The sequence below is a fragment of the Micromonas pusilla genome, assembly GCF_000151265.4.
Source record: "Micromonas pusilla CCMP1545 genomic scaffold MICPUCscaffold_8, whole genome shotgun sequence".
Classification (NCBI taxonomy): Eukaryota; Viridiplantae; Chlorophyta; class Mamiellophyceae; order Mamiellales; family Mamiellaceae; genus Micromonas; species Micromonas pusilla.
This window is the reverse complement of record NW_003315889.1, coordinates 1,099,925-1,119,653: the sequence shown is the minus strand read 5'-3', so window position 1 is coordinate 1,119,653 and position 19,729 is coordinate 1,099,925. Positions and strand designations below refer to the sequence as shown.

The 19,729-nt window shown below is 68.8% G+C and overlaps 13 protein-coding genes across 13 annotated transcripts; 6 read left to right on the top strand and 7 right to left on the bottom strand.

Moving 5' to 3' along the window:
* Positions 1-1,953: 1,953 nt before the first annotated feature.
* On the top strand, positions 1,954-2,295 carry MICPUCDRAFT_9312 (uncharacterized protein; the record flags this gene model as incomplete). Its single annotated transcript, XM_003060771.1, has 1 exon — positions 1,954-2,295. A coding segment is annotated over one exon (342 nt), but the record flags the coding sequence as incomplete, so codon positions are not given.
* A 537-nt stretch (positions 2,296-2,832) lies between these two features.
* Positions 2,833-3,195, top strand: MICPUCDRAFT_7427 (uncharacterized protein; the record flags this gene model as incomplete). Its single annotated transcript, XM_003060770.1, has 1 exon — positions 2,833-3,195. A coding segment is annotated over one exon (363 nt), but the record flags the coding sequence as incomplete, so codon positions are not given.
* A 585-nt stretch (positions 3,196-3,780) lies between these two features.
* On the bottom strand, positions 3,781-4,155 carry MICPUCDRAFT_60418 (uncharacterized protein; the record flags this gene model as incomplete). The annotated part of the gene is made up of 1 exon (XM_003060470.1): positions 3,781-4,155. One exon carries the CDS (start codon positions 4,153-4,155, stop codon positions 3,781-3,783), a length of 375 nt encoding a protein of 124 aa, XP_003060516.1.
* A 263-nt stretch (positions 4,156-4,418) lies between these two features.
* MICPUCDRAFT_69299 (uncharacterized protein) lies at positions 4,419-5,346 on the bottom strand (the record flags this gene model as incomplete). The annotated part of the gene is made up of 2 exons (XM_003060469.1): positions 4,419-4,869; positions 5,056-5,346. The coding sequence occupies 2 exons, from the start codon at positions 5,344-5,346 to the stop codon at positions 4,648-4,650; spliced, it is 513 nt and encodes a 170-aa protein (XP_003060515.1). The 3' UTR covers positions 4,419-4,647.
* Positions 5,347-5,571: 225 nt separating this feature from the next.
* MICPUCDRAFT_34773 (uncharacterized protein) lies at positions 5,572-6,825 on the bottom strand (the record flags this gene model as incomplete). Its single annotated transcript, XM_003060468.1, has 2 exons — positions 5,572-5,952; positions 6,097-6,825. The coding sequence occupies 2 exons, from the start codon at positions 6,823-6,825 to the stop codon at positions 5,572-5,574; spliced, it is 1,110 nt and encodes a 369-aa protein (XP_003060514.1).
* A 517-nt stretch (positions 6,826-7,342) lies between these two features.
* Positions 7,343-9,276, top strand: MICPUCDRAFT_60415 (uncharacterized protein; the record flags this gene model as incomplete). The annotated part of the gene is made up of 2 exons (XM_003060769.1): positions 7,343-8,949; positions 9,054-9,276. 2 exons carry the CDS (start codon positions 7,343-7,345, stop codon positions 9,274-9,276), a joined length of 1,830 nt encoding a protein of 609 aa, XP_003060815.1.
* Positions 9,277-10,724: 1,448 nt separating this feature from the next.
* Positions 10,725-11,282, bottom strand: MICPUCDRAFT_19123 (uncharacterized protein; the record flags this gene model as incomplete). The annotated part of the gene is made up of 1 exon (XM_003060467.1): positions 10,725-11,282. A coding segment is annotated over one exon (558 nt), but the record flags the coding sequence as incomplete, so codon positions are not given.
* Positions 11,283-11,806: 524 nt separating this feature from the next.
* Positions 11,807-12,301, top strand: MICPUCDRAFT_60413 (uncharacterized protein; the record flags this gene model as incomplete). The annotated part of the gene is made up of 1 exon (XM_003060768.1): positions 11,807-12,301. The coding sequence occupies one exon, from the start codon at positions 11,807-11,809 to the stop codon at positions 12,299-12,301; it is 495 nt and encodes a 164-aa protein (XP_003060814.1).
* Positions 12,302-12,509: 208 nt separating this feature from the next.
* On the bottom strand, positions 12,510-12,956 carry MICPUCDRAFT_41110 (uncharacterized protein; the record flags this gene model as incomplete). The annotated part of the gene is made up of 1 exon (XM_003060466.1): positions 12,510-12,956. One exon carries the CDS (start codon positions 12,954-12,956, stop codon positions 12,510-12,512), a length of 447 nt encoding a protein of 148 aa, XP_003060512.1.
* Positions 12,957-13,140: 184 nt separating this feature from the next.
* On the bottom strand, positions 13,141-14,469 carry MICPUCDRAFT_60411 (uncharacterized protein; the record flags this gene model as incomplete). Its single annotated transcript, XM_003060465.1, has 1 exon — positions 13,141-14,469. One exon carries the CDS (start codon positions 14,467-14,469, stop codon positions 13,141-13,143), a length of 1,329 nt encoding a protein of 442 aa, XP_003060511.1.
* A 340-nt stretch (positions 14,470-14,809) lies between these two features.
* Positions 14,810-16,618, top strand: MICPUCDRAFT_60410 (Multidrug/Oligosaccharidyl-lipid/Polysaccharide flippase superfamily; the record flags this gene model as incomplete). Its single annotated transcript, XM_003060767.1, has 1 exon — positions 14,810-16,618. One exon carries the CDS (start codon positions 14,810-14,812, stop codon positions 16,616-16,618), a length of 1,809 nt encoding a protein of 602 aa, XP_003060813.1.
* A 162-nt stretch (positions 16,619-16,780) lies between these two features.
* On the top strand, positions 16,781-18,404 carry MICPUCDRAFT_60409 (uncharacterized protein; the record flags this gene model as incomplete). Its single annotated transcript, XM_003060766.1, has 2 exons — positions 16,781-17,989; positions 18,123-18,404. 2 exons carry the CDS (start codon positions 16,781-16,783, stop codon positions 18,402-18,404), a joined length of 1,491 nt encoding a protein of 496 aa, XP_003060812.1.
* A 445-nt stretch (positions 18,405-18,849) lies between these two features.
* On the bottom strand, positions 18,850-19,542 carry MICPUCDRAFT_60408 (uncharacterized protein; the record flags this gene model as incomplete). The annotated part of the gene is made up of 1 exon (XM_003060464.1): positions 18,850-19,542. One exon carries the CDS (start codon positions 19,540-19,542, stop codon positions 18,850-18,852), a length of 693 nt encoding a protein of 230 aa, XP_003060510.1.
* Positions 19,543-19,729: the final 187 nt, after the last annotated feature.

The window sequence follows — 19,729 nt, the reverse complement described above, 5'->3', positions numbered from 1 at the left end:
GGGCGCGACGGCCTCGGCGGGCGCGGCGGCGGGGGAGGAGACGGAGGGGCCGGCGGCGGCGGCGGCGGAGCGTCCGCGAGCGCTTCGTCGACGGCGACGCACTCGCCTTCATCGTCACTCGCGTACGTCACGAACCCGCACGTCTCTCTCGTGCTTCGGAATATCGTCCGAAGTCCCGCGAACTCGAGCTGCTCCGTCAACGACGCCAACGACGCGGCGCAGAAGCACAGCCCCGCGTTTAAGAGCCCGACGCGTTCGCAGCACGCCGCGGCGTCTCTCGGGGACAGTCGCGGAAGATCGCCGCATCCGTCCTCCACGAGCGCCTGCACCGCCGTGGCCTCGCAAACGAACGGCACGTCCACGTACGCGTATTCGGCGTCGTCTTCGGCGGCGGCGAACGCGGGCGGCGGCGGCGGAGGAGGAGGAGGGGGGAGCGTCGGTCGCGGCGGAAACGGAGGGTACAGGACCGGTCCCCGCGGCGGCGGCGGCGGCGGCGGCGGCGGCGGCGAAAGCGGCGGCGGCGGAAGCGGCGGCGGCCCTGCGAGGGCGAGACGAAACGGAAACGCGTCGGTCAGTCGGTCGTTCGAAAGTCCTTAAGGATCGGCGTTCACCACGCCGACGCGGTCGTATGGGGACCAGTGTGACATAGAACGCGGTCGTACGGCGAGGGACGCGCCCGGCGTCGCCGCGGGAAACGGCGCGCACTGCCACCCTCCCACGACGGTCGCGCCGCACGCGCTCGGCGCCGCGGCGAACATCGCCGCGAAGTTCGCCGGGAACGTCCGCGCCAAGTTGAGCGCGTTGCTCTTACAGAAGCACTCGTCGTCGTTCAGCGCGCGTAACCTCTCGCAACACGACGACGCCAGCTGCGCGCTCGTCTCTCCGCCGCGCGCCGCAAACGCCGNGTAGGAAGCAGCAACGACCACCATCACACCAACGCGACGTCTCCTATGANTAAACCGCGCGCGCGCGCCGCCGCGTCATACGGCGCCGTCCTCCCCCCCCCGCGCCCCACGTCGTCTTCCTCCTCCTCCTCCTCCTCCTCCTCCTCTTCGTTCTCTTCCTCGGGCACGAGCAGCGCTTCGCACCGCGCGCCGACGCGCGCGTTCACGCCGCACCGCGACGGCGCGCTCGCGAGCGCGGGCACCAGCGCGCTCTGCTCCTCCGCGGACGCGCTCAGGAACGGCTCCGCGCAGAAGCACCCGGCGGCGTTCAGCGCGAAGAGCTCGTCGCAGCACGCCTCCGGGGGCGTCGCGGCCGAGGCGGTGTCGCGAGGCGCGCAGAGGTTTGGCAGCGCGCGAAGCCGCGCGAGCGCGCACGCGTCGTTCCCCTGCGCGGCGGCGACGTCGACGCGGAGGAGGAGGAGGAGGAGGAGGAAGAAGACGTCGCGCGCGGGCGCGGGAGGACGGCGGCGCATCACGACGCCGCGCGCGCGCGCGGTTCACTCCTCCGAGACGACGCGTTCGCGTTCAGTTCGTCCTCCTCCGATGAAACGGGAACGGTGAACGGTCGCGACGCGGGATGAGTCGGCGAAAGTGAACCCTCGATTCTCGAGTCGAGCGACCGCGCGCGAATCCAGCGGGAATCCGGCCACCTCGGAAAAGCGTCGCCGGCGAGCGGATAAAGCGAGGGCAATCCGACGCAGGGTTTCGCGGCCGCATTCGACGACCGCGCGCGCCCCCCCCGGTCGCGTCTGCTCTTCGAGAGAACGAGAGTTTTCGCGCTCGCGCGTCGACCCGCGCGCACGTTCGCGTCATGCACGCGATGCTTCGCCCGCTCGCGTCCGCGCGCGCCGTCCGCGGCGGCGCGCCGTGCAATTCTCGCGCGTCATCGTCAGCTCGCGCGAGAGTCGTCGTTCCCGCGCCGCGCCGACGCCTCGCGCCGCCCGCGCGCGCGACCGGCCCGTGCGGCGACGCGATCGACCTCTCCGACCTCTCCAAGCTCCCGGGCGACCCGTCGCTCGTGCTCCACACGAACGTAAACATGGGCGACCGGAAGACGGAGTTCATGAAGGCGGCGTCGAGAGCCATCGCGGAGTCGCTCTCCAAGCCGGAGTCCTTCGTCGCGGTGTGCGTGCTCGATAACCAGTCCCTCATCTGGGGCGGGGAAGAGACCAACTGCGCGCTCGCGAACGTCGCGAGCCTCGGGAGCATCAACAAGGCGAACAACACCGCGCTGAGCGGCGCGCTCGCGGCGCTGTTGAGCGACTTCGACGTCCCATCCGACAGGGTGTACGTAAACTTTTGGGACATCGGCGCGAGAGAAAATTGCGGGTACAACGGCGTGACGTTCGCGGAGGGGCCGGCGAAGCCGAAGCCGCCGCCGCCGCCGGAGGTGCCGGAGCCGCCGACGCCGCCGCCGCCGCCGGAGGCGGTGAAGGAGGAAGAAGCGGAAGACGTCGACGAGGAAGAGGACGCCGAGGACGCCGAGGACGCCGAGGACGACGAGGAAGAGGAGGAGGAGGAAGAAGAGGAGGAGGAGGAAGAGGAGGAGGAGGAAGAAGAAGAGGAAGAAGAAGAAGAGGAGGAGGAGGAGGAGGAAGAAGAAGAAGAGGAAGTAGAAGAGGAGGAGGAGGAGGAGGAGGAGGAAGTGAAGCCGAAGAAGGGCAAGAAGGGCAAGAAGGACAAAGAGAAGCCCGTCGTCGTCGCGAAGCTCAAGAAGCTCTCCGACGAGAAAGTTTTGAAACTGTGGCGCAAGAAGTGCCCCGAGCTCGAAGACCTCTGGGACCTGGACGACGACCCGACGAGCTGGGACGGCCTCACGTGGGACGAAGACGGCGCGAAAGGCAACGTCACGGACATCGACCTCGACGACTGCGGCCTCAGCGGCGTCTTACCCGTCGAGATCGGCGGCCTGAGCGAACTTCGAAGCCTCGCGCTCGACGGCAACGAGCTCACCGGCGTCCCGTCCTCCATCGGCAATCTCACGAAGCTCGAGGAGTTGTACCTGTCCAACAACAACCTGCGGTCGGTCCCGCCCGAGATCGGTAACTGCGTGAACCTCGTCACGCTGTGGCTGAACAACAACGAGCTCACGTCCGTGCCCGCGGAGCTCGGGAACTTGCTCGCGTTGGAGATGCTCGACGTCAGCGAGAACGACCTCACGACGCTGCCCGCGGAGATTGGCGACCTGGAGCTTCTCGAACAGCTGGACATCTACGGCAACTCGGAGAAGATGCGGCTGCCCGCGTCGCTGCAGGAGGATGAGAAGCTCGAGGAGTCGGGGTGTAACATCGTGCGCGAGGACCCGGAGGAGTGATGACGACGAGCGAGGGAGGCGAGAGAGAGAGAGAGAGAGAGAGAGAGAGAGAGAGAGAGAGAGAGAGAGAGAGAGAAGAGAGAGGAGGATTATTTGGACGCGGCTTCAGATATCAGACGCCGCGCCGCGGTCGGTGTAAATTTTTCAGAATCTACTTCACATTTTCATCCCGTTCTACGGCCTACGGCTGCTACGTCTGTCTACGCGTCGTTCTGTCCTCCTCGCGCTTCTCCACGGGCTTCTCGTACTCCGGGAAGACCTCGCCGCTGAGCTTGCTCGCGCGCGCTTTCGCTCTCGCGAGCCGTCGTTCGATCTCGCGCATCCCCGCCGCCGCGTCGACGGCTTTTTTTCTATACCTCGGAATCAGCGTGAGCTGAGGGTCGAGGGTCCATACGAAGCGACGTCGGGGTGGAGTTCAAAGGCGTCAGAAGCGGAGTTGAAAGGCGTCGAGGTGTGTCGGGATTGAACGCGAGGGACCCTGGGCGGAGAGACACTCCGGGAAAAGTCCTCAAGGATCGGCGTTCACCGCGCGAACGCGGTCGTGTGGGGACCAGTGTAAGGAAATCGCGCCTGAAGCTCGAGCCACTCCAGCTTCTGCAGCCACAACACCGCGTCTTCGGTGTCCAAGAGCGACTTCGCGACCGCGTCTTGCGTCGCCCTGAGTTCCGCGAGCGTGCGCGCGACGTCCTCGGGGGCGGCCCCGCGCGCGTCCGCGAGCGCGTTCGCCGCGCGCGGCGCCCACGCGGGATCGTGCTTAGCGTTCCTCGGCGGAACCGTCGACGCGCGCGGGGCGCCGCGTTCGGGCACGCCGACGGGGAGGAGCTCGGGGTAGGAGGAAGACGAGGAGGGAGCGAACGCCGCGCTGGCGGGCGGCGGCGGCGGCGGCGGAGACGGCATCGCCGACGCGGCGGGGCGCGACGCGATGTCGTCAGCGCGAGACGACCGGGGCGTTCGTCGCGGAGTTTCGAGTACAGCTGTACTCGGAGAAAACTACTCGTACTCGTACGCGTTACTAAAAGCGCATACCACAAACTCTCGGCGATCGTGGGACGCTTGTTTATTCCAACCGCGATCGACGCGCCGATCGCCGGCGCCGGCGCCGTCCGCGCCGCGTCTGTAACGCCCGCGATCCGCGCGTTCGCGACGTCGCGCTCGAAGAGTAACGATCAATAGCATATGCAAATTACAACCACGGGTCAACTAGTCGGAAAATCGAACGATCGGTTGACCGCGAAGCCGCGTCCCGTCGTCGCGGCGTCCGCTCTGAGAGAAATCAAATCGTCCACAGTGCAGGAAAGGTGCACCTAAAACGAGTACCGAGACGCGCGATCGCGCGTCCGTCCTCCTCGCTCCGCGCAGCGCTCGCCGGCGCTCCAAAAGCGCGCTTCTCTAACAAATCACCGTCATCTTGTTCGGAATCCACGTCCTCCTCGTGTCGACCGGGCAGCAGCAGATGCACGGGAAGATGAAGAACCCGATGCACAGCGAGATGGGACCGCAGTACTTCTGCTCGTCGTAGTACCCCGCGGGCGACGCGATCATGGGAGACATCACCGCGGGGCGCGCCGCCTGCATGACCATCGGCTGCTGCATCACCGGCTGCTGCATCATCTGCGGCGAATAGGGAAGAGACGACGGGGGATGGGAGGGGAGGCGGTTGAGAGCTCGATCGGCGGAGTGGCGCGGAGAGGAGGGACCCAGATCGCGAAGCTTGGGCGCGAAGCGCGTCGTCCGAACGCGATTCGGTGAAGAAAGAAAGGTCGAGAACGCGGCGCGGAGATCGGAGCGCGATCGCACCGTCGGCTGCGCCATCACAGGCTGCGGCACCGCGTAGACGGCCGCCGGCGGCGCTTGCACGGGGGGAGGGGGGTAGTAGGCCATTCTTGCTGAGCGACGCGCGAGAGTGACGAGGAGGCTCGGCGCCGTCGAGAGCTTGAAGCTGCTTGAAACGGGCCGCGGCGCGGCGCGGCCTCGGCCGCGTTGCTGTAACAGAAGAATCTCGCGTCGCGCGATAGTGTCAACCCCTTTCAATCGGTCGTTTTTCACCGCGGCGCGATCGCGTCGAAAGGCGCTCGCGATCGCGAGCATCGGTCAACAACATAAATATCCTACTATCGCCTCCCACCCCCCCACCCTCCTCACACACGCTCGCTACTGCACGACGAACCGCGCGAAGTGCTCGTACGCCTCGTCCCCCCCGCGCTCGACCTCCCCTTCCCGCACCACGTCGTACTCCACCGTTATCTCCACCGTGCGCTGAGGGTCGACGGGCGACGCGAGCCGACGTCGGGGCGGGCGCGTTGAAAGGAAGCGTCAGAAGCGAAGCGGAGTCGAAAGGCGGGCGGAGAGAGACGCGCGTCGGGATCGAAAGCGAGGGGTAGCGGGCGGAGAGAGGGGTAGCGCGCGGCGGGAGAGAGAGCCCTCGAGGAACGGCGCGCGCCGCCGCGCGGACGCGGTCGCGCGGGGACCAGTCGGCGCGAGGAAGGAAGGAGGACGCGCCTTCGTCCCCGGTTTCGCGCCGGGCGCGGTGGACAGCGCGCCGACTATTCGATCGCCGCGCGTCAACGCGTGCGGCCGCTCGAACATCAAGATCGTCTGGTACCAGTGCGTCTTGGGCTTCATCGGGGACGTCGACAGCGACGCGTGGCCGTAGAAGTCGACGTCGAACCAGAGCACGAGCCCGTTTACCATCACCTCTTCGTCTTCGTCGTCGGCGTCGGCGTCGGCGGCGGCGGCGTCTTCGTCTTCGGCGGCGTCTTCTCCTCCTCTCTGTCCTACTCCCTCTTCTTCTCCCGTTCCTCCTCTCCCCCCGCTCGTCTTCTTCGGCTTCTCGATCACGAGCTCGAACGCGCCGTCCGTCGGCTCGAAAAGGTCTTCAAACCGCACCGTCGCGCAGTCGATCCGCGCGACTTCCGCGGCGTCGGAGACGACGCGCTCCCGCGGCACCGTCGACACCGGCGGATCGTCGCTCCAATCCCGCCGCGTCCGCGCCGCGAGCGACGAGAAGTCGAAACCGTACACGTCGTCCCAGAACCCGACGGCGTCGTCGTACCGCTTCATATCCGACAACGCGGCGACGTGAATCGTCGCGACGTTCGGCAACACCAACCCCCCGGGCTTCATGAACCGATCCCGCGCGTCGATCACCGACGGCAGCATGCTCTCGAAGAGCAACGCGTATCCCATCCACTCGGATAACACGCAGTCCACCTTCTCCACGATCTCGTCCTCGCCGATGTCCTCCATCCGGCCTCGTATGACCTCCACGACGCCGTCGAGCCCGTTGTCCTTGACGATCCTGCGCGCGTGCTTCGCGACGCCGCTGGCCTCAACGGCGTAAACTTTTCTCGCGCCCGCCCTCGCGGCGAACATGGCTAAGATCCCGGTGCCGCATCCGACGTCGAGGACCACCTTGCCTCGCAGCTCGTCCGCGTGCGCCTCGATCGCGGCGAGATACGCGCCCGTGCGCGTCTCGTCCGCGATCATCTCGCGGTGGATCCCGACGCCGCCGTACGAGTCGAAGTACGAGCCGTCCGCGCGGGCGTCTTCGCGCGACGCGTTCAGCATCGCGAGCTCCTCCTCGGAAAGCGCGCCGTCGATGGACCACCCTTCGCCGTCGTCGTAGAAGTCCGGCTCGTCGTCGTGCTCGATGTCGTAGAAGGTGAGCTCGGAGTAGATGTCCGCGGGGTCCTCGGGTTCGCACAGCTCCGGCAAAGGGGGAGACGGCGGGCGCTCCGGCGCGGCGCTTGACGACGCCGACGCCGATTCGTCGGCGGCGGCGGCGAGCGTCGTCGTCCTCCGTCGCGGCGGCGGCGGCGACGACGACGCGCGAGGACGACGACGCGATGAAACGCGCGGCGCGACGACGCGGTTCGACGACGGCGCGCAATCGCGCGCGAGGTGCGCGCATCGCGACGCGGCGAAGCTCACGGAGGCGGACGCCATGCCGTCCGTCGCCGACAGCGCGGCGAGGAGTGATGGATGGAAAGTGCGCATTATCGTTCAGTACGAGGTTTTTTAAACCATCAGACCGATCGATGCGTCGCAGTGTGTCCGGCACCCTCGCGGCTCCCGAGCGCGCGAGATGGGGAAGAAAGGTTTCAACCGCCGGAGGGGCGGCGGCGGCGGCGGCGGCGGCCGCGCGGCGGCGCAGACGGAGGCGGAGCAGTACGCGGAGCTCCTCGAGCTCCTGAGGCGGCACAACGAATCGTCCGAGGCGGAGCGGCGACGCGCGAAGAATCGATCGCGATCGGTCCTCGCGCTCGCGCTCGCGCTCGCGCAGGTGATCCTCGGGATGTTCCTCCTCGCCGCGGAGCAGCTCTTCCCGAAGAAGGAGACGTACGAGCGCAGGCGAGGGCGGACGATGCCGGAGACGACGACCGAGGAGGCGCGCGGACGCGGCGCGGACGGCGGCGACGCGTCGTCCTCGGGGGCGGGGGCGGGAGGGCCAGATCCGAACGCCGAGACGGACGAGCCGTCGATCAAGGTCGCGAGCGACCCGTTCGAGGTCCTGGAGTTGGACGCCACCACCGCGACCAAGGCGGACGTCACGAGGGCGTACAGGAAGCTCGTCGCGAGGTGGCACCCGGACAAGAACGGGCAGAGCGCGGAGAGCGTCGCGATGACGCAAGCCATCAACGCGGCGCGCGCGCAGTGCGTGAAGAAGCTAGAGGGGGGCGTGGAGCGCGACGACGGCGACGAAAACGCGGCCGGCACCGCGGAACGCGGTGACGACGACGACGCGACGGACAGCGACGACGACGTCGGCGGCGCGGACCACGAGGAGAAAGCGAGGCGACGCGCGGAGCGGGCGTACAGGAAAGAGTTGGAGAGGGCGGAGCGCGAATACGCGCGACGGAGGAAAGAGGAACGGAGACGCGTGAGGGAAGAGGCGCGCAAACCCGGGGGGCGGTACCGGCGACAGAAGGCGGCGCACGAGCACGCGCGGAGAGAGAGCGCGAAACGCGAGGCGGAGGAAGGGGGCGGCGCGGGCGCGGAGGGCGAGGGGGACGCCGCGAACGCGAACGCGAACGCGAACGCGACGCGCGTCAACAGGAAGAAGAATAAGAAGAACAAAAAAGACAAGAGCGGTCGATACAGGGCCGACTCGGACGACGACGGCGACGAGGCCGGCGGCGACGGCGAGGGCGGCGCGCTCCCGCCCGGCGCGCCGAAACCCCACCATCTTCGCATGGAGCGGTGCGCGCACGACGTCGCGTGCGCGATCCGCGCGGGCGCGAACCTGACGCTCTACGAACTCCTTCAGTTCGCGTTCCCGCCGCTCCTCGAGGTGGACGAAGACGGCAACACGCCGATGCACTACGCCGCGCGTTTCGACCCCGCGCTCGTGGACGTGATCCTCACCGTCGTCGGCGACGAGTGGACGCGCGCGGTCTTGATCGAGAACAACCACGGAGAGAAGCCGGTCGACGCGCTGTCGCCGGAGACGGAGGACGTCACCGCGGAGACGGCGGCGGCGGCGGACCGAGGAAAAGACAAAGACGACGGCACCTCGCCCGCCGCGCGCGAGGCGCGAGAGCGCTTTAGAGAGGAGGCCGCGGCCAACGCGGAGCTCAGTCGCCGCGGCGCCGCGCGGCTGCGGCAGCTCACGGCGCACGCGATGGACAAGGAGGAGGCGAGGAAGCGCGCGGAGCGTCGGACGTTTGACGCGTTCGGTTTCGGCCGCCTCAGGTGCGTTCTATACAAACGTTTTTCACCCATCGCCCGGTTTCAAAATTTGATCGCGTTCACTTTCAACTGACCGGTGCACTGTTTTTGTATGGAATGGCCCTCAGCGTCGTGATCGGCGGCGCGTGCGTCGTCGCGCGCGTCGTCTTGTGGACGAACGTGTGGTTCAGATGGTGGTTCGCCATCGGCGGGGGTCTCGGCGTGCTCGTCTGGGGGCTCGCGCACTTTGGCGTGAAGGACATGAAGGACGCGGCGGAGGAGGGCGGCGAGGACGCGGGGGCGGCGGCGGCGGCCGGGGGCGGCGGCGGCGCGCACCCGCACGAGGAATGAGGTAGGGTACTAGAAGCAGAAGACGATGTATAACGTAACGTACGCATAACATCCGTTATGTTATCCCGTTGTTATTATTTTTGTTTCGTTCGTCGCCGGCGCCCTTAACCCACGACCTCGTTCTGGTCGTTCACCCACTCGTCTCTCGCGTCGCCGCCGCCGCCGCCGCCGAGCCCCCCCAACGCGAACCCGTGCTCCACCCCGCGCGCGAGCATCTTATCCCTGCTCGCGATGTTTGACGTTCCATCTTCCTTCTTCGCGCCGCTTTTCAACGCGGACGAGCTCATGTGCGTCCGGTCCCAATCCTCGCTCCCGCACTTCGCGCACCGGTGATTCGGGTACGGCTTGTTCAGAGTCTCCGCGCGGCCGAAGCACCGAGCGTTGGCGCACTTGAACCACCGCTTCTCCGCGTCGACGCGCGTCGCCCTGTGCCCGGCGTCCACGCACGACTGCTTCGGTCGGCGGTCGAAGAGGTGCCCGCACGCGCACTTCGACGCGCTCACTCTCATCGAGATCGTCGACGTGATGCGCGCGTGGAGCGCGTCTTGTTTCTCGAGCGCGCTCAACGCGTCGTCTAAACGCGACGCGTCCTCCGCTTTCGCGGCGTCTTCGTATTTCGACTTCGCGTCCATCCCCGGCGCGGCGACCGCGCCGAAGACGTCCCCGAACGACCCGGGCGCGGGTTGGGGTTTTTTTCGCTGCTGTTGATGGTGTTTTTTCGCGTCCGGCGCGGCCGCGGCGTTCTCTTCTACCGCGGCGACGGCGCGTTTCCCGAGCGGAATCCTCGCCTCCCCCGGTCGGAGCAGCCCCGGAAGATTCGGCGTCGGCTTCGCCGCGGCGACGCCGCCGACGTTGACGCACATCTTCTCCAGCGGCTTACGCGTGTCGTTCGGGTCGCGGATGCTTCCCATCACCGCGCGAATCTGCGCGAGCGCGTCGTCGTCGGTCACGCCGCAGTCGTCCTCCTCCTCCATCATCACGAATCTCTCGCCCGCCGCCCCCGCAGCCCCCGCCGCCGCCGCGCCACCCGCCGCCGCGGCTTCCTTGTTCCTCAGAACCTCCGCGCGGGACGTAGTCGCGCCGACTCCCCCGCCGTGCCTCCCCCCCAACGACAACGACCCCCCCCTCCCGGCGGCGGCGAACGCGTCGTTCGCGCGCGCCCGCCTCTGCGCCGACATCGCCTCGCTCGCCGCCGTCGCGGACCAGTCCCCGCCGTTCGCGCCCCTGACCGGCATCCCGCCCATCAACGCCGCGCCTCGCACGCTCTTCGCGGACTGCTTCAAGTACATCTTCTGTCGATCGAGGTCCGTGTACGTGCGCTCGGGGGGCTCTCGCTTCGCCGCGCCGCCGCCGCCGCCGCCGCCGCCGCCGCCGCCTTCTCTCCACGCGCGCGCGCTCGGCGGCGCGTTCGGCGCGCCGCCGACGCCCTTCTTCCCCATGACCATCTTCCCCCCTCTCGTGAACTTCGGCGCCCGCCCCGGTCCGAGCGCCATGCGCTGCGTGCTCAGACTCTTCAGCGCCGCCGTCGCGTGAAAGACGCAGTACTCGCACGTCGACGCGTTGACGTGCATCGTGCACGGCTTCCCGTCTCTCCGAACGCCCTTGCATCGCGCGTAGTCCGGGGACGTCCCGAGCTTCATCAGCGACCGCGGCTCGTCCACCGCGACCGTGAACGCGGGCTTGGGCTTGCCGAGCCCTCCCCTGAGGACGACTGACTGCGAGGACTTCTCGTCCGCGCGCAGCTTCCCGTCCACGATCGCCCAGATCGTGCCCTCCATCTCGCGGTGGTTATCCAGGTGCGCTTGTCCGAAGAGAAACGCCGTCACGGTGACGTCGTTCGGGCCGAGATCGCCGAGCTTCCACACGGAGTACGTGTTGCCGTTCGACCCCGCGCGCGTCTGCTTCTCGAGGAGGACGCCCATCGTCGCCCAGCGCGTGTCGACGTCGTGCCGCAGGTCGCCTAGGCGGAAGAACCGCAGGTCCGAGAATATGTCCTCGAGCACCATGGACGCGACGAGTCGGTTGCGGATGCGCAGGCCGCTGAACTTCTCGACGGTCTCCACCCTCGCTTGCTTCGCGCGGATCGCATCCTTTGCCTTCTCCGCGCGCTCCCGCTCGCTGTGCACGGTCGTGAACGCGTGCATGGCGCCACCGCGGCGTCGGATCGTCTGATGAGAGGAGATCGGAGAGCTGACGACGACGTTTGAACCGACGACGACGACGACGACGGCCCATAACCGTTTTCTCGGAAATGATAGACCCTATCAGATCGCGTATTTTCACCCACGCCTCGGGTTCAACGCTTGACCGACGTGCCTTTCAACCGACCGATGAACATCGAAAAGCCTGCACTCCGCTTCGCCTGCACTGCAGATCCTGTCTAGCTAGGGATCCCCGTCAGCTTGTTCTGGGACCGCGCGAAAGGACGCGCACTCGCTAACGCGCGCGCGGGGCGCCGGCTCGACCCGCGACTCGCCCCGCACGTCGCGCCAAACCCTCGCGCGCGTCCCTCGTCGCGTCGCGTCGCGTCATGCCGCGCGACGCCGACGACCGCGACGTCCCCCGCGGGTCCCCCCCGGACAAGGCGCTCATCGTTCACCCGCGGTTCAAACACCTCGCGCGCCTTCCTCCGCTCGAGTTTTGCCCCATGGACTGGCTCCCCGACGAGGTCCTGCGGAACGTCGTGTCGCACCTCGACGGCGTCTCCCTCGCGAAGCTCTCCACGGTGTGCACGCGGACGCGGTATTTATGCGACGACGAGCGCGTGTGGCGCGACGCGTGCGCGGACGCGTTCCCGCTCGTCTTCGGCGGGATCAGAGGCGAGGACGACGACGAGAGGCCGGCGCCGTGCGACGGCGGGTGGAGAGAGGCGTACAAGACGCATCACACCGTGCTGTACGAGCTGTTCCGCGGCGGCGGGACGAGCCGCGCGATGGAGGGGCGCGTGCACGGCGCGTTAGGGGAAGGCCTCGGCGCGATGTCGAGCGGGAGGTACGGACGCGTCGGCATTCGCGTCGACGCGTGAGGTGGGTGGATGATGATCATAAAAAAGTTTTATCCTCGCGGAGGCGCGGAGAGGAGAACGCGCGACGTGCGGCTGTACGATACCCGATACCTTTCTTCAGCGAAGGAAGGAGGGAGTGTGAGATGTGTGCTGTGAATAGACTATTGTAACATACGTGTACGTGTACCTACGACCGACGACGCGAAGAGGAGTACTTAGACTGCACGCGCTACTCGAAGTCTCCGGCGTCGTCCTCCCCGCCGTCGCTCTCGCTCATGCCGTCGTCCGTGCCGCTGCCGTCGCCGTCGTCGCCGTCGTCCTCCTCGACTTCGTGCCCGTCGCCGTCGTGCATCATGTCCGTGAGCGTCCCCCTGACGGTCTTCTGCCCGAGCGGGACCGTGTCCGCGAGCGCTTGGCGTATCATGTTCCTCTGCGCGCGACGACGACGACGACGACGACGGAGCGGGGGAGAGGCGTGAGGGGAACGGAACGGACGCGTCGATGGATGTTTCGTCGAGACCGCGGGCGCGAACGGCGGACGCACCTGCGCCTCTATCGTCGCCTCCATGCGCCGTATCGCCGCGGACTCGTCCACCGCGACGCACGCGGCGCCGATCCCGCGCGGCCTGACCACCGCGCACGCGCTCGGGAACGCCAACGGCGCGAGAGGAAGCATCCCGTGCGCGCGGCGTCGAGTGATGAAGTCGCCTGAAGAAGTCGTCTCCTGATGACTGTGAGGTACTGTGGATCATCAGTCGGTTTCAGCGCTCTACCGTACGCCTCGCCCCTCCGTCTAACCGCCTACTAAAGTCGCTAAGTAACGCTACAGATACGGGCGCAGCGCGTCCGCCCGCCGTCGCTCACACTCGGAGGTGCGTCGGGAGCGGCCCGACCGCGGACGCGTCCTCGTCGCCCTCGCCCTCGTCCTCCGACCCCGACCCGTCACCGTCGCCGTCGCCGTCGCCGTCGCCGTCGCCGTCGTCGCTTTTCGCCGCGTCCCCCCCGCCCTCCGCGGTGGTCCCTCCCGCGCCGTCCATCCACGTCCGCAGCGCCGCGAGCTCGGACGCGCACATGAGCTCGTTCAGCGCGTACACCTCGATCCGTCTCCGCTCCTTGTCCGCGCCCGCGCGGACGCGCGCGTCGCGCGCCGTCGATCGCTCGAGCGCGTCTAACGCGTCTCGCCGCGCGACGGCGGCGTCGCGCGACTTTTTCCGCAGCTCCACGCGACGTCTCGCCTCCGCGGCCGCGCCCTCGACGGCGGCCGAGGGCGAACGCGAACGCGAACGCGAGTGCGGCGACGAAGTCGACGACGACGCCGACGCGGCGGCGGCGCGCGCGCGCTCGGCCGCGGCCGCTTTCGACGCCGCGACGCGCGCGGCGGCGGCGCGCGCCGCGTCCGTCGCCGCGGCGGACGGCGGCGCGTCCGGGACGCGCCGCGAGCTCTCCGCGCGCGACTCGAGCTCCGCCGCTCTCGCCGCGGCCGCGAGCTTCGCGGACTCGACGCGCGCGGCGGCGGCCGCGGCGGCGGCGGCGCGACCTGGGGCGCCGACGGAGGAGGACGCGCGCGGCGCGGCGACGCCGCGGACGCCGCGTCCGGGGGAATGATGAGCGTCCGCCGCCTGCGTCGCGTACAGCCGCCGCGCGCGCGCGAACGCCGTCGCGCTCGCGGACCGTCGCGGCGGATGGTGGTGGTTCCTCGCCGCGCCCGACGCGCTCGCGGCGGAAACGGCGGCGCGCGACGTCGCGGTCGCGCCGACCGCGCCGAAACCGACGACGGACGCTGCGTTCGCGACGACGACGCTCGACGACGAGACGTCGCGCGCGCGCGCCGCCCCCGACGGCGCGGTCGACGCCCTCGCGCCGCCCGCCTCGCTTCGCTTCCTCGACGCCGCCGGGGATATGACGCTCGGCGTGTACGGCGCGCCCGCGCGGTCGCGCGTTCGCGCGCGATGCGGCGTCGACGGGCCCGCGGCGTCGACGGCGGTTCCGGCGTTTGCGTTTCCCCCCTCCGTCGTCGTCGTCGTCGCGCCGACGATGTGCGACGCCGGCCGAGCGCCGGACGTCTTGAACGCCGCCGCGCCGGCGCTCCGCGCGCGCTCTTCTCGTATCCGCGCGGCGTACCGCGCGCCCGCGTGCCGCGACGATCGCGTCCGCGCGGCGTGCTGCGCGTGGAGCGACGACGGCGCCATCTTCGCGCCGACGACGGCGAGCCCGCCGAGCGACGCGACGAGCGATGATTCCGTTTCGGCGCCGCGCGACGACGAAGGACCCTGGGGCACCGCGAGCCTCGACGACGACGCGCGACGCGACGACGCGCCGCGCGGCGCCTCCGCGCCGGGAGGCCGCGTCGCGAGCATCGACGGGCGCCGCGCGCGCGTCGCGCGGTCGACGGACGCGACGGGTGTGTGCGTTGACCCCGGCGCCTCTCTCGCGTTTCGTGACGCAGCAGCATTCAGAGCGCAGCGAGAGAAACCTGGCATGGCAGCGCCACACACACGGCGAGGCGCCCCCCCGACGGGCGCCGCCGCGATGCCGCGCGTCTCCTCCACCGCGCGCTCGCTCCACCGCGAGCACACGTCCACGCCCGCGCTCCTGCGCCTCTCCGCGTCCGCGGCGGCGATGAACGCGGTGATCCCCCTCGCGCTCGCCGTCCAGATCGCGCTCCTCGGGCGTCTCCATCGGAGTCGCGGCGAAGGCGCGACGACGCAGGCGGCGTTCGGGCTGTGCGTCACCAGCTGCGGCGTCGGCGTCACGGTGTTCAACTTCCTCGTGGACGGCGTCACCGCCAAGGTGGGCGAGCGCGTCGGCGCGCGGCGATGGCGCGCCGCCGCGGGGAGGGTCCGCATGGCGATCGCCGCGGCGCTCGCGTGCGGATGCGTCGCGACGGGCGCGCTCCTCGCGCTGCGAGAGACGCTCTTCGCGCTCTTCGCGATCGAGGGATCGGACGTCGCGGTTCGCGCGAGGACGTACTACGCGTACCGCGCGCTCGGCATCGCGCCGCAGTGCGTCGCGAGCAGCCTCGGCGGGTGCTTGGGAGGGTACCGACGCGTCCACGCGGCGACCGCGCTGTCGACGACGCGCGCGATGGTGGAGACGATCGCGGTCGCGGCGACGCTGACGCTTTCCGCGGACGCCGACGTCGTCATGCGCCGCATCGGGATCGCGTACGTGCTCGTCGTCGTCGCGCACGCGCTGGTCGGCGGCGCGCTCGTGCTCGGGCTGACGCCCGAGGGCGCGCCCGGGCCGCTGGCGATACTTCCGGCGAAGTGGGCGCGAGCGCGGAGGAGGGGGTCCGACGACGCGGCCGGCGACGACGGCGACGACGGCGACGGCGACGCCCTTCTCGCGCCCGCGCGCGCCGGGGACGACGACGAGACCGACGCGGAGGAGGGATGGATGGACTTCGCGTGCGACGGCGCGTCGATGCTGATACGCTCGATCCTCCTGCAAGGTAGCTTCTTCGGCGCGATGGTCGTCGCGAGCCGAGAGCTGAACGAAAAAGGCCTCGCCGCGCACCACGTCGTGTCGCAGCTGTGGATGTTATCCGCGTACGTCGTGGACGGGTTCGCGACGGCCGGGACGGTGGTCGGGAGTCGCCTGGTGGGGATGGCGGTCGCGGGGGATGGGAGAAGGGGGGGGGGCGACGCCGACGACGACGACGACGACGACGACGACGCCGACGACGACGACGACGACGACGACGACGACGACGACGACGACGACGACGACGACGAAACCGCCGCCGACGTCTTGCCCGCGCTCCGTTCGGCGTGTCTCCGTCTGCGCGTCTTCGGCGTCGTCACCGGGCTCGTCTTCGCCGCCGCGCTCCTCCTCCTCCGCGATCGCATCGTCGCTCTGTTCACGGACGACGAAGACGTCGTTCGAACGCTCGCGGCGCCGGCGGTGTGGACGAAGCTGTCGCTCGCGCAGCCGCTCAACGCGCTCGTGTTTACGCTCGACGGTCTCGCGTACGCGTTTCAGGATTTCGGGTTCGTGCGCGAGATGTTCATCGCCGGCGTGGGGCTCGTGTTCGCCCCCGCGCTGACGTTCGCGGCGGTCGCGCGAGCGCCGAGCTTGGGGGGGATATGGACCGCGAAAGTGGCGTTAAACGTCTGGAGGGCGACCGTTTTGTCGATTCGGCTGAGCGCGTATTGTCTGACGGAGACGGGGTTCGAGAGCGTCGCGGAGAGGCTGCGGCGGGGGGAGGCGGACGCGGCGAGGAGGAGGAGACGGCGGCGGCGGCTGATGCGGCGGCGGCGGCGGGCGCGTGTGCGGGGAGAGGGGGGTTTGGATGACCTCGAGGCGTCGCTGTTGTCGGGAGACGAGGAGGGCGGGTAGAGCCGGTCGCGCGACGCGTCTGGTCGCAAATATTTATTTCATCTCACGCAACTTCGAGGTTAGGGATCTCGCAAACCCTGCCGCCGCGCGGCGCCCCGCGCCTCGGGCGTCCTCGCCCCCCACTCCCATACATACCCCCTCCGCGTGCGCGCCGCTCGCGATATGGACCGCACGCCCGCGGTCGACGCGGAGCTCGCGCGGCTCCTCTCCATCGCGGACGCGCGAGACGTCGCGGCGTCGGACGCGGAGACGTCGGCATCGGGCGCGGACGGCGACGGCGCGCTCTACCTGCGCGAGGTGGCGAATCGCGCGCGCGCCGCGCACGACGCGGTCCGCGCGCTCGTGGAGTCCGCGCCGTCGTCGTCGTCGAAGCCGCGGGGCCCGCTCGCCATCCCGCGCGTGCGCTGCGAGACGCTGTCGCTCGCGCGATTCCGCCGCGACTTCGTGATCCCGCAGCGACCCGTCATCATCGTCGGGCTCGGTCCGCACCTCACGTCGGACGGCGCGAATGCGAGCGACCTGCGTTGGCTGCGAAAACACGGCGCGTCGAAGAAGGTCGCGGTCTCCGTGGACAACGCACACGTCGCGTCGACGCTGTCGTGCGGCGGCGTGGAGATCGTAAACCTCGGCGATCACCTCGACGTGGTCTCGGCGCTGGACGAGGATCCGCCCGTGAACGAGCGCGACGCGCGGTTCGGGAAGAGGAGAGGCGACGGATCGTATCTGTACGACTGCGCCATCCCGCTGAAGCTGCCGTCGCTGTCGCACGGCGTGCGCGTGCCTCGGTACTTCGCGCACGACTTTTTGCAGCGCACGCGGATGACGCACGCGTTCAGCGCGTCGTGGCCGAGCCTGTTCGTCGCCGCGCCGCACACGCGGAGCTCGCTCCACGTGGATCAGTGGAAGGGGAACTTTTGGATGGCCATGGTCAAGGGCACGAAGCGGTGGACGCTGTTTCACCGGGAGGACATTCCGTTCTTGTCCCCGGACTACGGGAGAGGGACGTTGGACCCGGGATTTCCGAGCTTGGTCGAGCTCGACGCGTCGCGGGTTTCGGCGGCGAACGCGGCGACGACGACGACGCGCCGCGGCGACGGGATCGGGGATTCGCAAAAACTCGACGCGGACGCGGCGGCGTCGAGCGCGCGAGAGACGGAAACCACACATGAAACGCCCGCGTCTCATCCGTTTCTGGAGTACGCGCGAAGGTGGGACTGCGACCTCGGACCCGGAGAAGTGTTATTCGTCCCCGGCGGGTGGCCGCACCACGTCCACAACCTATGCGTCACGGTGTCGTTCGCGGGGAACTTCGTGGACGAGGTGCGTTCTATACACTGGTCCCCATACGACCGCGTTGGCGTGGTGAACGCCGTTCCTTAAGGACTTTGCCCGGCGTTTCTCTCCGCCCACCCCTTGCGTTCAATCCCCGCCCGCGTTGCCTTTCAACTCCAACTGACGCCTTTCGACTCCACCCCGACGTTCGCTTGTATGGAACGACCCTCAGAGCAATCTCGACGACGCGCTCTTCGACATGAAACTTCTCGGGAACAAGTACGGGCCGCAGATGATGGCGACGCACGACGCGCTCGACGAGGTGTGGTTCGATCCGGAGGATGAAACGCTCGTTGAGGAGACGTTAGAAGCGAAGCAGCTCGTCGTGCGCGTGGAGGATTACCGCGGCGGCGTCGCGAGTCGGTGGGGGAAGGACGACTGGGACGGGGCGACGTCAGACGACGACGACGACGACGACGACGGCGGCGGCGGCGGCGGCGGCGACGGCGGCTGAGAGCGGAGACCGCGAGAAGAGGCGGTCGCGCGTCCGGGGGCGTCTCGCGAAGGCATCGAAAGCGCGCGGCGCGCGCGCGAACCCGGGAAGACGCGCGCGCGGCGCGCGCGATCCGCGAGGGGAGGCTGTCGAGAACGCGATTTGCCGCCCGCGCGCCCGTGACGTGGCGGAGAGCGGGCTCGAAGTGGATCAGGCGTTTCTCGAAACGCTAACAACGTCTCGTGGGTTGCCCGAAAGGTTAGTTTGGTGTCGACGAGTTTTTGAATTCCCGTACGCGTAAACAGTCAGAGTACGAAATGCGCGTAGTACGGTCCGAAAAGGCCGGCCGACCGGACGCGACTGAGCGGGAAAACAACAAAACCATTCGCGGTCGCGTGGAGGTGCCACTTCTCCGCGCGTCGCCTCAGCGCACACGCGTCGGACGTCAAGACTTGCGTCGCGCGCTCTACGGAGACGCGTCGAAGCGTGTTCTCGAACGACCGCCTCGCGTTCGTTCTTTATTCTCGTCGCGCGCGCGCGTTCTCGGGTCGTCAGTCCCGCGAAAGGTCTTCGCGCTTTTTTTCCGCGTTGCGACGAATCGAGATTGACTCGCGCGTGTCCTCTCGGAAACCCTCCGCGCGCGTGCGATTGAGCGATCGATCGCGCACGAAACGCGCGTCCGGGCGTCATGAGCGATAACAATAAGATGTCCGCGGGGATGTTTACCCCGGAAAGGCCGCTGACGACCAACGGGAGCACGGACAACATGGTGCGCGCGCGCGCAGATATTCTCCCGCCACGTTGTTTTTCCCCGCGTGCTGCCTGCGAGATCGTCGCCGGCGCGCGCGCGTCGCGCGCGCAATTCCGCGCTGATCGCCGTCGACGTCGCCGGAACGTCATCTCGCGTGTGTTTTCTAACCTTAACGTCCTCGTTCCCGTCTTCACTACGTTCGCAGGCGTCGCTTCTGTCGTCCCCGTTCCTGCTCTTCGCGAACGCGCTATCTCCCATCACGCCCTCGCGCGCGCTCCTCGCGCAGGGGGTCTCGGACGCGCAAGCCGCGGCGCTGTCGTCGTTCCCGCAGCGCTCGCCCGCGCCGATGTGCTTCAACTCCCCGTCCGGGTTCAAGAGGTGCGCGCGCGCTCCCGTTTTTCCCGACATCGCGCGCGCGCGACGCGCCCGGACCCCGGGACCCGTTCCCGCCTCGCGAGGTTTTCCCTGCCGTCTCACGCCTCCCGCTCTCTCCCCTCCCGCTTCGCATCGTGAACAGCGGCGCGAACGCGCACGCGAAGGACCGGAAGAAGAGCGCGCTGAACAAATCGAACGGCGCTGACGGCGTCGAGGACGT